The following is a 15,261-nucleotide window of genomic DNA, read 5'->3' as shown; positions in this document are numbered from 1 at the left end:
ACAACATAAATTTACATTTTTATTATGTAATTAATTGTGTGTTTTTTTCGCATTTTTACAAGCTTTATTTTGAATTTAACAGTATGACATGCAAAAGAAGATCTTGCGGACTCCCATGAAACAACGATACTCAGTATAATAAACTTTTAAGAATGCTTTTTTACATATCAATTTATTTTTACTAAACACCAATTTGTTTTGTTTACCTTGATAACATTATTTGGGATGACTTTTCTGGACGAAATGTGGATGAATTTTTGTAGAATTTTTGTACCGGTATGATGAAAATTGTATCGCAATACAATATGCGGATTGCGTATTGCAATAAACACCGATATACCGGTATATTGTTGCAGCACTTATCGTCAGACAGACACATGGACAGACAGACACATGGACAGACACATGGACAGACAGACACATGGATAGACAGACAGACACATGGGCAGACAGACACATGGACAGAGAGACAGACACATCGGCAGACAGACACATGGACATACAGACAGACACATAGACACACAGACAGACAGGCAGACAGATATATGGACAGAGAGACAGACACATGGGCAGACAGACACATGGACAGACAGACAGACACATGGACAGACAGACACATGGAAAGACAGACAGACACATGGGAAGACATACAGACAGACACATGCACATGTTTGTACTGGAGGGACTGAGAGAGATTATTGTCAAATGTTGGACCACCCAGCACGTAACCATGCTGTATCACAGCAACCTGAGCATTTATCTCCCTTGCAGATGTAACCGTGCTGTATCACAGCAACCTGAACATTTATCTCCCTTGCAGATGTAACCGTGCTGTATCACAGCAACCTGAACATTTATCTCCCTTGCAGATGTAACCGTGCTGTATCACAGCAACCTGAACATTTATCTCCCTTGCAGATGTAACCGTGCTGTATCACAGCAACCTGAACATTTATCTCCCTTGCAGATGTAACCGTGCTGTATCACAGCAACCTGAACATTTATCTCCCTTGCAGATGTAACCGTGCTGTATCACAGCAACCTGAGCATTTATTTCCCTTGCAGATGTAACCGTGCTGTATCACAGCAACCTGAGCATTTATCTCCCTTGCAGATGTAACCGTGCTGTATCACAGCAACTTGAACATTTATCTTTCTTGCAGATGTAACGGTGCTGTATCACAGCAACCTGAACATTTATCTCCCTTGCAGATGTAACCGTGCTGCATCACAGCAACCTGAACATTTATCTCCCTTGCAGATGTAACCGTGCTGTATCACAGCAACCTGAACATTTATCTCCCTTGCAGATGTAACCGTGCTGTATCACAGCAACCTGAGCATTTATCTCCCTTGCAGATGTGACTGCTGTATCACAGCAACCTGAACATTTATCTCCCTTGCAGATGTAACCATGCTGTATCACAGCAACCTGAGCATTTATCTCCCTTGCAGATGTGACCATGCTGTACCACAGCAACCTGAACATTTATCTCCCTTGCAAATGTGACCGTGCTGTAACATTTATTTCCCTTGCAGATGTGACTGCTGTACCACAGCAACCTGAACATTTATTTCCCTTGCAGATGTGACCGTGCTCTACCACAGCAACCTGAGCTTTAGTGAGCGGCTGTACGGCCCCCTGGACGTGGACCTGTGTAGAGTGAAGCTACACGAGCCCCTCCACATGATAGTCCAGCAGCCACTCTTGTATGTCAGGGACATGGTGCCCAAGCCTTGCTTTGAGGCTCTTACCAGGCTTCACGAGGTGGGTAGCGTCTGATGGAGGAATTTTTATGCCCCCTGATTGAATGATCGGGGGTATATTGTTTTTGGCCTGTCTGTCGGTCATTCATTCATTCATTCATTGTGTGTGTCCCAAAACATTAACTTTGGTCATAACTTATGCAATATTAAAGATAGCAACTTGATATTTGGCATGCATGTGTATCTCATGGAATTGCACATTTTGAGTGGTGAAAGGTCAAGGTCATCCTTCAAGGTCAAATATATGGCTATAAAATGGTGCAGTAGGGGGCATTGTGTTTCTGACAAACACATCTCTTGTTTTTTTTTTTAGTTAACAACTCATTTTATTAAATATTGCAAACAAATACATATATGAACACTTATACAATTATGTTATGCAATCAGAGATGAAAACAAATAAAACATCTGCATCATGTGTACAGATGTCTAAGACTCGTAACATCCGAGACGCGGTTCGTAATGAGCTGTTCCCCACAGCAGACATGGTGGTGTCCATGAGCAAGGAGTTTGGTGTGCCCTTCACAACGGAGGACTTTGAAGGTCAGTAGATCTAGAGGGGTTTGTTATCATCAGGGCACAAAAATTCATCTTTTTACATGAGGAGCTCATTATTCAGTAGAAGTTTATGACATAAATTGTCCTTTGTCATGATATATTACTAGGATTTTCCAAGAAATTATATTGCGATGGAAGGACACTTACAAGAACCAGGTTACTAGGTTGACTTCAAGGTCACAATGCAGGGATAAAAGTAAAACAAAGATACGGGTACTTTGACCAATCTTTACGTGAAGCAAAGTTTTATTAACAATATATCTTTGTGACAAGGCATTCTTGTTGGCTCTGTATATTCTGATTTTTCTCATTGATAATCATCTTGTAATTGTATAAAGCACTGTATCTGTATTTCTGGTCTTTGATAGCAAGATTTAAATATTTGAAACTTGTTCTGGAAAAATGGGCTTAAAGCATGTGCATTAAGTGTTGTTGCAGAATAGCATTTGCCTTCCACACATGCTAATCAGGGACGACACTTTCAGCTTTTATGGTACTTTTTGTTTGAAGAAAGTCTCTTCTTAGAGAAACTTCAGTTTAGGCAGACTGCACAAGCTGATCTGGGAAGTCATCAGACATGCATTAAGCCCTGTTTTCCCAAAGCAAGGATCATTTGTATTTTTGGTGCTTGGTAGAAAGATTTTAACATTTGATTATCAACAACATTTCCTAGAGTTGCAAGTAAAGGAGGAGAAATCGTTCAATGCCGAAGCAGAGACTGGTACCCAGGAGCACTCGTTTGTGCGCGAGTCCAGTCGCATGTGGGAACCAATGGACAATCAGAACTTCTCCTACATGGAACGACTGACTGACAGGGAGAAACAGGGGGCAGCTAGGGACTTCATTAGGGAGCACAAGGTAGGGGGCTATTAGGGACTTCATAAGGGAACACACAGTAGGGGCTGCTAGGGACTTCATAAGGTAGCACAATGTAGGGAGCCGCTAGGGACTTCATTAGGAAACACAAGGTAGGGGGCCGCTAGGGACTTCGTAAGGGAGCACAAGGTAGGGGGCCGTTAGGGACTTTATTTGAGAATACAAGTTAGGGGGCCATTAGGGACTTCATTAGGGAGCACAATGTAGGGGGCTCCTAGGGACTTCATAAGGGAGCACAAGGTAGAGGGCTCCTAGGGACTTCATAAGGGAGCACAAGGTAGGGGGCTCCTAGGGACTTCATAAGGGAGCACAAGGTAGGGGGCTCCTAGGGACTTTATTTGAGAATACAAGTAAGGGGGCCACTAGGGACTTCATAAGGGAGCACAAGTTAGGGGGCCACTAGTGACTTCATAAGGGAGCACAAGTTAGGGGGCCACTAGGGACTTCATAAGGGAACACAAGTTAGGGGGCCACTAAGGACTTCATAAGGGAGCACAAGGTAGGGGGCTCCTAGGGACTTCATAAGGGAGCACAATGTAGGGGGCTCCTAGGCACTTCATAAGGGAGCACAAGGTAGGGGGCCGCTAGGAACTTCGTAAGGGAGCACAAGGTAGGGGGCCGCTAGGGACTTTATTTGAGAATACAAGTTAGGGGGCCACTAGGGACTTCATAAGGGAGCACAAGTTAGAGGGCCACTAGGGAATTCATAAGGGAGCACAAGTTAGGGGGCCACTAGGGGCTTCATAAGGGAGCACAAGGTAGGGGGCTCCTAGGGACTTCAGAAGGGAGCACAAGGTAGGGGGCTCCTAGGGACTTCATAAGGGAGCACAAGGTAGGGGGCTCCTAGAGACTTCATAAGGGAGCACAAGGTAGGGGGCTCTTAGTGACTTCATAAGGGAGCACAAGGTAGGGGGCCACTAGGGACTTCATAAGGGAGCACAAGGTAGGGGCTCCTAGGGACTTCATAAGGTAGCACAAGGTAGGCGGCTCCTAGGGACTTCATAAGGGAGCACAAGGTAGGGGGCTCCTAGGGGCTTCATAAGGGAGCACAAGGTAGGGGGTCACTAGGGACTTCATTAGGGAGCACAATTTAGGGGGCTCCTAGGGACTTCATAAGGGAGCACAAGGTAGGGGGTCCTAGGGACTTCATAAGGGAGCACAAGGTAGGGGGCCACTAGGGACTTCATAAGGGAGCACAAGGTAGGGGGCTCCTAGGGACTTTATTTGAGAATACAAGTTAGGGGGCCACTAGGGACTTCATAAGGGAGCACAAGGTAGGGGGGCCGCTAGGGACTTCATTAGGAAACACAAGGTAGGGGCTCCTAGGGACTAAATAAAGGAGCACAAGATAGGGGTGGCTAGGGAATTCATAAGGGAGCACAATGCAGGGGGCTGCTAGCGACTTCATAAGGGAGCACATGGTAGTGGTTGCTGTTTGGAATGGTAAACAGGGCTTTGCATGCCTTCAGATGTTAAACGTGCTTATTTGACTTTTTTTTCAAAAGTAATTTCACTTGAGTCTTTAACAACCATGGCAGAAAAAGAATTGCTAATTGATAATTAATATTTATAAAAAAAAAATGAATTCCATTCACATATTTCATACACATATATTGTTGCTGAAATATTTGTTATCAGTAAGGTGGGACGAGACATGATAAGTTTGCTAATGATGTAATTGAATGTACATGTTGAATCTTATTAATAATACTGTGAAACTATTTATTTTCGCCAGCACGAAATTTCGTCATTTTGATAAAAATGACGTTTTCGTCAGCACTTAAAATGGCCAATTCCTGACTTTGAAAAAAAATGCTTCAGTTAATATCCGATTTATTTGTCCGAAATATATTGCGGTTGCGATAAATCGTAGTGGGGTAAGAGGGAGGACACTTGAGAGTCACTTCAGGAGCTGGGGCCTGTTTGTCACAATTGGCCTTATTCATTTATTATCATGGCCAAACTACCCCGGTAATGACAATCTTACCTTTAACGGCGCAAATTAGAAAAGGTGCGAAGATTATTGGTTGAAATTAGTGTAGGCAAACTATTTGGTCTGTTTTCAATAAAGTTTCAAGAGTTTTACATCGTAAATATTTGATTACTTTAAGTACAATAATTTTCTGAAGTGTCAAATTAACAGTGCATTTTGGGACAGTGGTTTCATAGGACATATTTAATTGTAACAACCAATGGACGAATGCATTTAAATTAGATTGAATGCAATAGGGTACAAAGTAATTTTTATTGCGTCATAATCAGTCATTCGAAAAACATGCTTTCCGGGGATTTCTGTAGACAATTACCCTACGTTTGGATGGAACAATTGGACATGATTGCTCATTTATCTTTACCTGTTACGTTTTCATTGCTACAAGTAACAATGATTTGAAACATGTATCGTAAACTTGTCAAAGCTGTCGATTAAAAACATAGCCAATAAACGGAGCACAAGCTATTTGTACACCTTGTTTCTAGCAAACAACCAAACACAAATCAATATGTTCTGTATTAATTTGTAATCAATTCGGAGAATGTATATAAGTCAGGTGTTGATCACACATCATCATCTTTTAATTTCGTTTATTGTCTTTGAACCGGATCCGCTGCGTGGAGGCTGTATTATCTGCAACAACAATGAAAAACACAATATACACAATGGGTAATAAAGTTGTTAACAAATAGCGCTAATCATTAATATTCTACCTAAACGAAGTCAACGCAGTCGTTACAGCTGTACTGCACTGGCATTTTCGTGCAATGTCACGTGTCAGTTAAGTACACTGTGTAATCTACACCCTTTTGTGTCAAAACCGGATTTATCTTAATTACGAAACAGACGGAGTATGTATGCGTGGATTACTTTGGATTTTAGTGCCTCATGCCTTTGGTATTCAGTCTTAATTTGTTCAAATATGGGACATAATTGTTCGTTAGGATCTTGAAATCGTCAATCGGTCGACTGACATAATACACGAAAATTAATGCCTGACCATTAATAATGGGTCGGGTGGCTCGAAACGACCAGTTTAGTTATTGTTTGTTTACTTCAGACCCAAATAAAATTACTATTAAAAGCAATGTTTTAATCGAACATGTGAAATAACCTGTAAAATCCTTATTATTTGTGGGACATCAATTTTAGATGATTTTTTTAGTTGATCCATGAATATAACACACACACTTCTGGACATGACCAATGTAATTTTTTTGTTTATTCTAACATAAATTCACAAATTGAAGTGTCCACGAAAAAGTTTAATTTTGAAAAAGCCACAAATTTTATGCTGAAAAATATATTCGATTTTACAGCATGCAATTTTATTTACAATGAACACATGTATATTAAAGTCTTAACGATTGAGTCACATAAATAACTTGATCTAAGTCTAATATCTAAGTGGTAAAGGGTTCAATATGTATCTAAGTCGTAAAGGGTTAAATATGTATTTAAGTGGTAAATGGTTAAATACGTATCTAAGTGGTAAAGGGTTCAATATGTATCTAAGTGGTAAAGAGTTAATTACGTAACTTAGTGGTAAAGGGTTCATGTGTGACATGGTTTTGTCTGATCAGGAGCAGCTGCGGAGAATCAGTGAGCTGAACAGTCAAGAGAAGGGGCTCCGCAAGCCGCTCACTGTCCGGGCGGACGTGGAGGTGGCACACAACTATAGCAGTCAGGCCCTCAACTCGACAGAGATTGCACGAGAGAAACTCCGGCAGATGCTGGCTAAGGTGGGTTGAACAGTTGATACTTTTTTGGAGTCAAATAAGCCCTTCTTTTTCTATGTTGAAACTTCCTTTAAAGAATAAATTTAATTAAAGCGTAAAGAGTCATCCCTGATAACCTGTGCAGTTTGCACTTTAAGCAAATGCAGTCAATCCTGTTTTCCTCCACTGCAGGATCCTGACACCCGGTTCACATACTGCCAGGACTATCTGCACTCCATGACGGTGGTGCCTGTGAATGTGGAGGCGCTGCGCCGCCATCAGGAGGAGGAGTCGCGCGCACGTTGGAAGACTCAGGACGGCTTTGTGTACCCTGGGATGAGGTCCACCTTGGAGGCCAATGAGCACCCCAAGAGACCCCACCCTGCACGGGTAGACGAGCTAACAGAGGTAGGGTAGTGAGGAGTAAATAAATATTACAGTGCTTTTTTACCATTTTTGGAATAAGGCCTCGTCTTTTGATTTAACAAAAGTCTCCTTGGTTTGACACAAATTTGGAAATTGGTGTTGTTGGGGTTATTTAACTTACAAATACTTTAGATTGAGAATAAGTGTTGTCATTATTTTACTTACTAAGGTTAAATTAAGATAGGGAGCTGAATAGCGAGATGAAGAAAATGCTGTGATTTATTAACATACAAAATTGAAATAAAAAAGTTTACGCCTTGTTTGAAATTACCATTTTTTCTAATTACGTTGTGTCAATCTGTATGGGTTGTGATATTTATAAATAATTAAAAAAATCAATTCTTCAAAAAGTTCTACTATTGGACAAAACTCTGTTGTTGGACATTTTATAAACATATTTGACAGTAAAAACAATTTACATTAAATTAGAATTGTTTAAAAATCAAATAAGAAATGTTGATTAAATGTTCATACTATTTTTGTTGACTCATTAAACGTTAGGTGTGAGTTTATTATTTAAATATCCATGTTTGGTTTCCTCACAACATTGTTGTGTAAAGGACATAACATGTATTGCTATAGCGCTTCTTGGATGTAAATCAAACTACAGTTATCAGGTTTTGAATGAAAACAACAACTTGTATTTCAGTGGACCTCTCCAAAACTGGATTTGAATGTAAACATTATAGTTTACCCAACTGTTGTACATGTAGTAGTAGTTCATTTTAGTTCATGCTAGCCTTGCTCTGGGATAATAGGGCTTAATGCATGTGTGGAAAGTGTAGTCCCAGATCAGCCTGTGCAATCTGAATAGGCTAATCAGGGATGACACTTTACAACTAAACTGGATTTTGATTAAGAAGAGACCTACTTTAAAATAAAAAAATCCATAAAAGCGGAAGGTGTAGTTCCTTACGAGCATGTACATACTGCATAGGCTACCGGTAATCTGAGATGACACATGTAGTAAGCCCATACTGCACAGGCTGATCTGAGATGACACATGTAGTAAGCCCATACTGCACAGGCTGATCTGAGATGACACATGTAGTAAGCCCATACTGCATAGGCTGATCTGAGATGACACATGTAGTAAGCCCATATTTCCCAGAAAGAGGCTCATATGTCTGTTGATAGTACAGGAATAGATTCAAGCATGCAGAATCTCAAGAAATGATTTTACCAATCTAATGACATGCTTACTATCCATTTTAGTATCAATGATCAATGCAACTTATTGATTTGTTACTGGAACTTAAGAGTTAAGACAGGTTGCCAGCCTTTCTTTGGCATTATCTATGAGTCAATTATTTTTAGCTCATCTATTTTTTGAAAAAAAATTATGAGCTATTGTCATCACCTTGGCGTCGGCGTTGGCGTCCGGTTAAGTTTTGTGTTTAGGTCCACTTTTCTCAGAAAGTATCAATGCTATTGCATTCAAACTTGGTACACTTACTAACTATCATGGGGGGACTGGGCAGGCAAAGTTAGATAACTCTGGCGTGCATTTTGACAGAATTATGTGCCCTTTTTATACTTAGAAAATTGAAAATTTTGGTTGTTTTGTGTTTAGGTCCATTTTATTCCTTAAGTATTAAAGCTATTGCTTTAATACTTGCAGGACTTACTAACTATTATAAGGGGACTGTGCTGGCAAAGTTATGTAACTCTGAGTGGCATTTTGACAGAATTATGTGCCCTTTTTATACTTAGAAAATTGAAAATTTGGTTAAGTTTTGTGTTTAGGTCCACTTTTTTCCTACAGTATCAAAGCTATTGCTTTCATACTTGCAACACTTATTAACTATCATAAGGGGACTGTGCAGGCTAGGTTATGTAACTCTGACTGGCATTTGGACGGAATTATGGGCCCTTTTTACTTAGAAAATTGAAAATTTTGTTAAGTTTTGTGTTTTGGTCCACTTTACCCCTTAACTATCATAGATATTGCTTTCATACTTGGAACACTCGCAAACTATCATAAGGGTACAGTAAAAGGACAATTTGCATAACTCTGGTTGTCATTTTTACGGAATTATGGCCCTTTTTCGACTTAGTAACTTGGAATATATGGTTAAATTTTGTGTTTCTATCCACTTTACTCCTAAAGTATCAAGGCTATTGCTGTCAAACTTCAAATACTTTCATGCTATCATGAGGTTACTGTACCTGGCAAGTTGAATTTTACCTTGACCTTTGAATGACCTTGACTCTCAAGGTCAAATTATTAAATTTTGCTAAAAATGCCATAACTTCTTTATTTATGATTAGATTTGATTGATACTTTGACAAAACTACTCTTACCTGACACACCAGAATAGACTCCACCCAAATCATCCCCCGTGCCCTCCCCCCCCCCCCTCCTAATTTTTTTTTTTTAAGATCATCTCACAAATGACCACCACACCCTCACACTATACTATACCCCCCCCCTACCCCACCCCCCCACCCCAATTTTTTTTTTTTTTTGAAATGGTTAAAAAACACAAATATTTATTTTTATTATTTTATGTTTGAAAAAACGTCCAACCACATAGCACCCAAGAATACCCCCCCCCCCCCCCCCCCCCCCCGAATTCCCCCTCCCCTAATTTTTTTTTTTTAAGATCATCTCACAAATGACCACCACACCCTCACACTATACCCCCCACCCCACCCCCCAATTTGTTGTTTTTTAAACTGTTAAAAAACACAAATATTTGTTTTTATTATTTTATGTTTGAAATACCGTCCAACCATCTCACCCAAGAATCCCCCCCCCCAGCATTTTGCATTTTTTTCCGCATTTTTGGAAGATAATGCAATAAATGTCCACGCCCCCCACACTATACACCCCTCTTCACTCCACCCCTCCCTCCTTTGTGATTGAAAATGAGAGTCCCTTAACCTTTAAAAAGAAAAGAGATGAGCGGTCTGCACCCGCAAGGCGGTGCTCTTGTTTATATCAGGCAACCACTTTTGTGTCCTGGAATGTCAAGTTTCAGTGTTGAAATAACTGACATGTTTAAATCTTGTATTTTTAGTAGTGAATAGTTTGTAATGCAGGAAAAATGTCTTATATGGGTAACTTAGATGATAACATAAGAAGTGTCTCATGCAATCATAATGACACTTTTGGGAATGTTCAAGCTAAAAAGCTATAAGACCGCTCCATCTGAAAATCAAGTCCAGGTAAGCACTTTCTTCAACAAAATGTAATGAAGAACTGGATGCAAGGTGTATTTCATGACAAAGCATCAAGTCAACGTGGCTTGTCATGTCCTGAAATGCTAACAGTACTTTACCATGTATTACACACAACTGATTTTTTAATGCCATAATAAATAACAAACAAGCTTCTATTAATAATGTTTTATTAGCACAATGAATTATTCGTACATAGGAGTCCCAAATAGTGTTGTATCAAAATATCCCTTAACCACTCAGAGGCAAAGGGAGAGTGGCTGTGTGCCTTTGAGTAACTCACAGTCTGTTCAGGTTTTATGCTGTTTGCTGCTCATCAGTATCTAAGAGTTGGAAATAAAGCCTTTAAAACTTGAAACTAGTAAGAAAGATCTTTAATTAAATTTAACTTTCTAAGGGACTACAAATGCATCCAAATACGTATCTAAGAGGTAATGGGTTAAATGCAACAACTTTTTCAAATAAAATTTTGGGTTATAAAACTGTGTGTAATACTCAGTAAAGTGCTCTACAAACAACTGTGCTAATACCAGCTTGACTGTGCATCAATCTGAACTCAGGAAATACCTTCAAGTTGTATCTGATTTTAAACTGGTTGATTTAAAAGCATACAACAGGGTTAGATTTATTTAGTTTTGTATAAATAGTATATATAATAATCCAGAACACCCTATGTTTAGATATACAGGAATGTTGTATGCAATAGTTATTAGTGCTTTCAGTAGACAAATTATGAATTGATTTAAAACTACTGTTTATCTATAATGATCAAATGAAGGAAATAGTTACATTTCAATATCTAAGAAATTATTCAATGAAAATAAAAACCAACATTTGTTATTGAATGATTTTTTTCCTTAAAGGAATAATGGAGATTTGTTAAATAATTGAATAAGTGTTTCATATAACAATAGTATAAAATCCTTAAAAATATTATACAATTCACTTTAGAAGTGAATGTATCAGTCAGTGTTGTTAAGAATATTAAATGTTATTTACAAGCTCTAAATGCTTTATGACAACGTCATTAACCCTTTCTCGCTCAGAAGAAAAGTGAAAAAGGCTACCGGTATATGCAAACAGCAAAAAACCAGAACATCCTTTGAGTAACTCGCAGGCTATTCAGGTTTAATGCTGTTTGATGCGTATCTTAGGGTTGAAAATGAAGCCTTCAAATTTGAATCAAGTAAGAAAGGTCTCAAATTTAATTTGAAATCTAAGGAATAACAAACATGTCAAAGTGCGTATCTGTGTGATAAAGGGTTACTAGACATCAGATTTATTTTGAAATGCAGAGAGTTCAATTAAGTGTCATGGATTATTATGTTATACATCCATTTTCCCTATTTACAGCAATGGCGTGAGAACATGTTACACGTTGGTCTGCTCCAAGCACCTCTCGACCGTGACCACTTCACATGGGAACTGCGAGACCGCGACCTTGAACTCTACAAGAAGCCGGAGGTCAACTTCGGTGTCCCAGAACAAACCACCATACACCTGGCGGGCGAGAAACTGCGACAGGAGAAGCTTGCAGCTAAATCTCTTGATGAACAGGAATGGATGTCCAAGGTGATTGTGGCGGACACGAGACAGTACTTCCATAGGTACGACTTCAAAGCCTTTTACCCTTTACTTCTCAGATACGCACATTTGACAAGTTTGTTGTCCTTTAGAGAAACAAATTAAAGACCTTCTTTCACTAGATTCAAATTTTGAAGTCTCATTTTTTACATCTAAGGTTCTAATGAGCAGCAAACAGCATAATCGTGAACAAACTTCCAGTTGTATGGTGGTTATATATAGTCATGTTCGCTTTATAGAGGCTTGCATGTAAAACATAAATCTTGGCTCCTTATTTAGATGCCTGACAGAGACAGAGCTGCGCAGTGACGGGCGCAAGGCCAGTAACCAGCTGTCTCGGCTTCAAGGCCTGCTCAAGGATCCGCCCCAGAAGCTCACCCTGCGGCGCTCGGGCCTGTCCCTGAGGAACATCCCTCCCCTCAACGTGGTGCTCAACCCTGGGGTGGACACAGATGCACGGGCAGCGGGGATTGTACCCCAGCCGGCTGTGGAGGGAGAGGGGGAGGAGAGGAACAGGGGCTTTAAGCCTGGCCCCTTCCTGGAACACGGCTGGCACCTTGAGAGGAACAAGATCCCCCGCCATGGACTATGAACATGAGAAGTTCAACAGGATGAAGGGAGGAGACTTCAAGTGAGTTTGAGATTTACCTCTCAGATATGCTTATTGGAATATTTGTGGTCCATAAGAAGAATCAAACTAAATTTAAGACCTTTCTTCCTAGATTAAAGTTTTAAGGGTTTATGTCCAACCCTTAGGTACAGATCAGCAGCAAACGGAATAAAAACCTGAACAGACTGCGAGTTACATGCAGGCTGTTCTGGTTTTATGCTGTTTGAAAAAAAACATTTTCACTTTAAAAGCTTTTGAGCACCAAAGGGTTAGATATATCCAACGAAGATAAAAACAAAACATGTTTGCGATTGAAAAAATTCTGGTCAATGATAAGAGAACTTATATAAAATACTGGTAAAAATTGTACTTTGTTCAGGTTAAGAATATGTGTAGCTCATTGGATTTGTTAAACAGTTTATAGTACAGATGGCATTTACCGGTATGATTGCTGTCAGTAAAGTACAAAAACAGTACAATTTGGAATTAAGTATGAATCAAATTTTATTTTGACCAACCAATACGGTTGTAGTAAAAAGTATGGTGCACTGAAAGCTTACCTGAACAACCACAACAAACTTACAAACTACCAGTAATAAAACCATCTCTGTTGTTTATTTCCAGTGTATATTACAAAAGCAGACAGAAAATGTGGCGACGTCCGATAATAGAACTCACAGAGGAAGAACGGGACAACCATTTATTCAGACTTCCAGACGACCCAAAACGTTACCCGGTTTTACCAGAGCTCGGAACTCGATCTCTGACTCAGCCTCAAATGACCACTGTTACTGCCGAGCCTGCGCGAACAGAAAAGCCATCCCAGCTGACAGTTCCTAGCTCCTTCAATGACCCCACCCTTTGTATGACCTCTGAACCGAAGGGGCTGATAAGCAACCAGGTCACCAACATGGGGCCATCTTTGTTGACTCCACAGAGAACACTACAACCAGTCAGTTAATCTTGGAACTTTAGGTTTCTGAACAAAATTAACATTGATAAATGCCGGGTTACAACCCGTTAGTTAATCTTGGAATTTTAGGTGTCCTTCAATATGAACACTGATAAATGCCGGATTATATTTGAAAATTTATAGACAAAGATCAAGTCTGTATTATTATCTTTAAGTAAATCTGCTCTTTTTGAAATAAATAAAATTAAAATTTATTAACAGAGCTTAAGTTGGCATTATTATGTTCAAGTACAAATGCCCTTTGTCAAATACATTTCAATTTGTAACATTCTAGAAGTAACAATATAGATAATATATCTGTGTGCTTTTCCCATTTGAAAGGTTTAACATGAAACTGTTATATTTACTTTTTCATTTCTGAATGAGATACAGTAGTTTCACGCTAAACCCTAGATCTGAATGAACTAGTATTAGATAGTCATATAGCCGATAGATGTTTGTGAATCTACTCTTTGATATTCAGTGTATATAATATTTGACTTGTATTCCTTTTGCGTCTCACTGAGCACCAAATATAGTGGTATCACTGCTGATCACCTTTTATGTTCGAATGTTTCTCTGGTTGTTCACGTATGGTATGATATAGCCAACTGCATTGTGTAGTCATTATATGGCATGGTGATTTTATGGAAACTTAAAACTGCCATTTTATGTTTTAAGTAGTCATTTGTACAAGATGTTGATTCAAAATGTTTTAATGCATGTTTACTTCAGCTCAAAATGAATAATAATTATTTTTTTTAAACTTGGATTTTAAGTACACAAAATCCCGAACTGTGCACTTTAATTAAGGGCTAATTAAGCCATACTCAGATATTAATTAGGATAACGCATCACAGTTTGTGTAACTTAATTGATTACATTTCTGGAAGCTATCTATCAAATGTCTATCACAGAGATATCTTCACTTTTTCAATAATTTACTAAAACTTTGATATGAAATTACTGAAGGAAAATTCCGTAATGTTAAATGAAGATTATTCCAAATAGCCATTAACTAAACTGCACTCCTGATAAATGGTAGACATTTTGCTTGTAATGATTTGTATTGATTTACATTTTATATGTTGGATGTAAATTTAAAATGCTAAATATTACTTGCCTTTGAATGTAGAATAAGTAATTGGATATGTTTGCTTATTGTAAAAACTAAATAATTTCATATTTACCGTATGTTTGGTTACACTGGAATGTGGAACAATGGCAACTATGAGTGGCAAATACTTAAAATGAGGCACGCTACCATCCACTATGACTGGATTTTAGAAGAGATGTCCTTTCAACAGAAAATTCCATAAAAGCCAAAAGTGTTGGTGTGGACCACAATTGATGCTCATGCATTAAGCTTGGTTTTCCCAAAACCGGGTTCATATGAGCTGCGTTCTTAGAAAACTGGGCTTAATGCATGTGCGTAAAGTGTCCTCCCAGATTAGCCTGTGCAGTCCGCACATGCTAATCTGGAATGACACTTTCCGCTTTTATGACATTTTTCGTTTAAATGAAGTCTCTTCTTAGCAAAAATCCAATTTAGGCGGAAAGTGTCGTCCCTGATTAGCCTGTGCAGACTGCACAG

At 39.0% G+C, this 15,261-nt stretch overlaps 1 protein-coding gene across 1 annotated transcript in view; it reads left to right on the top strand.

Annotated features, from left to right (window-relative positions):
* Nucleotides 1–13,882, top strand: part of LOC127858836 (uncharacterized) — a 62,915-nt gene extending 49,033 nt beyond the window's left edge. Inside the window, 9 exon segments of the mRNA XM_052396159.1 lie at nucleotides 1,587–1,768; nucleotides 2,193–2,310; nucleotides 2,999–3,183; nucleotides 6,778–6,936; nucleotides 7,105–7,320; nucleotides 11,875–12,128; nucleotides 12,385–12,679; nucleotides 12,681–12,736; nucleotides 13,340–13,882. Of these exon segments, the coding sequence (XP_052252119.1) occupies nucleotides 1,587–1,768; nucleotides 2,193–2,310; nucleotides 2,999–3,183; nucleotides 6,778–6,936; nucleotides 7,105–7,320; nucleotides 11,875–12,128; nucleotides 12,385–12,679; nucleotides 12,681–12,736; nucleotides 13,340–13,676 (1,802 nt within the window). The 3' untranslated portion in view covers nucleotides 13,677–13,882.
* Nucleotides 13,883–15,261: the final 1,379 nt, after the last annotated feature.

This window comes from Dreissena polymorpha, chromosome 1 (assembly GCF_020536995.1).
Source record: "Dreissena polymorpha isolate Duluth1 chromosome 1, UMN_Dpol_1.0, whole genome shotgun sequence".
NCBI classification, from domain to species: domain Eukaryota; kingdom Metazoa; phylum Mollusca; class Bivalvia; order Myida; family Dreissenidae; genus Dreissena; species Dreissena polymorpha.
This window is presented reverse-complemented; position numbering and strand designations above follow the sequence as displayed.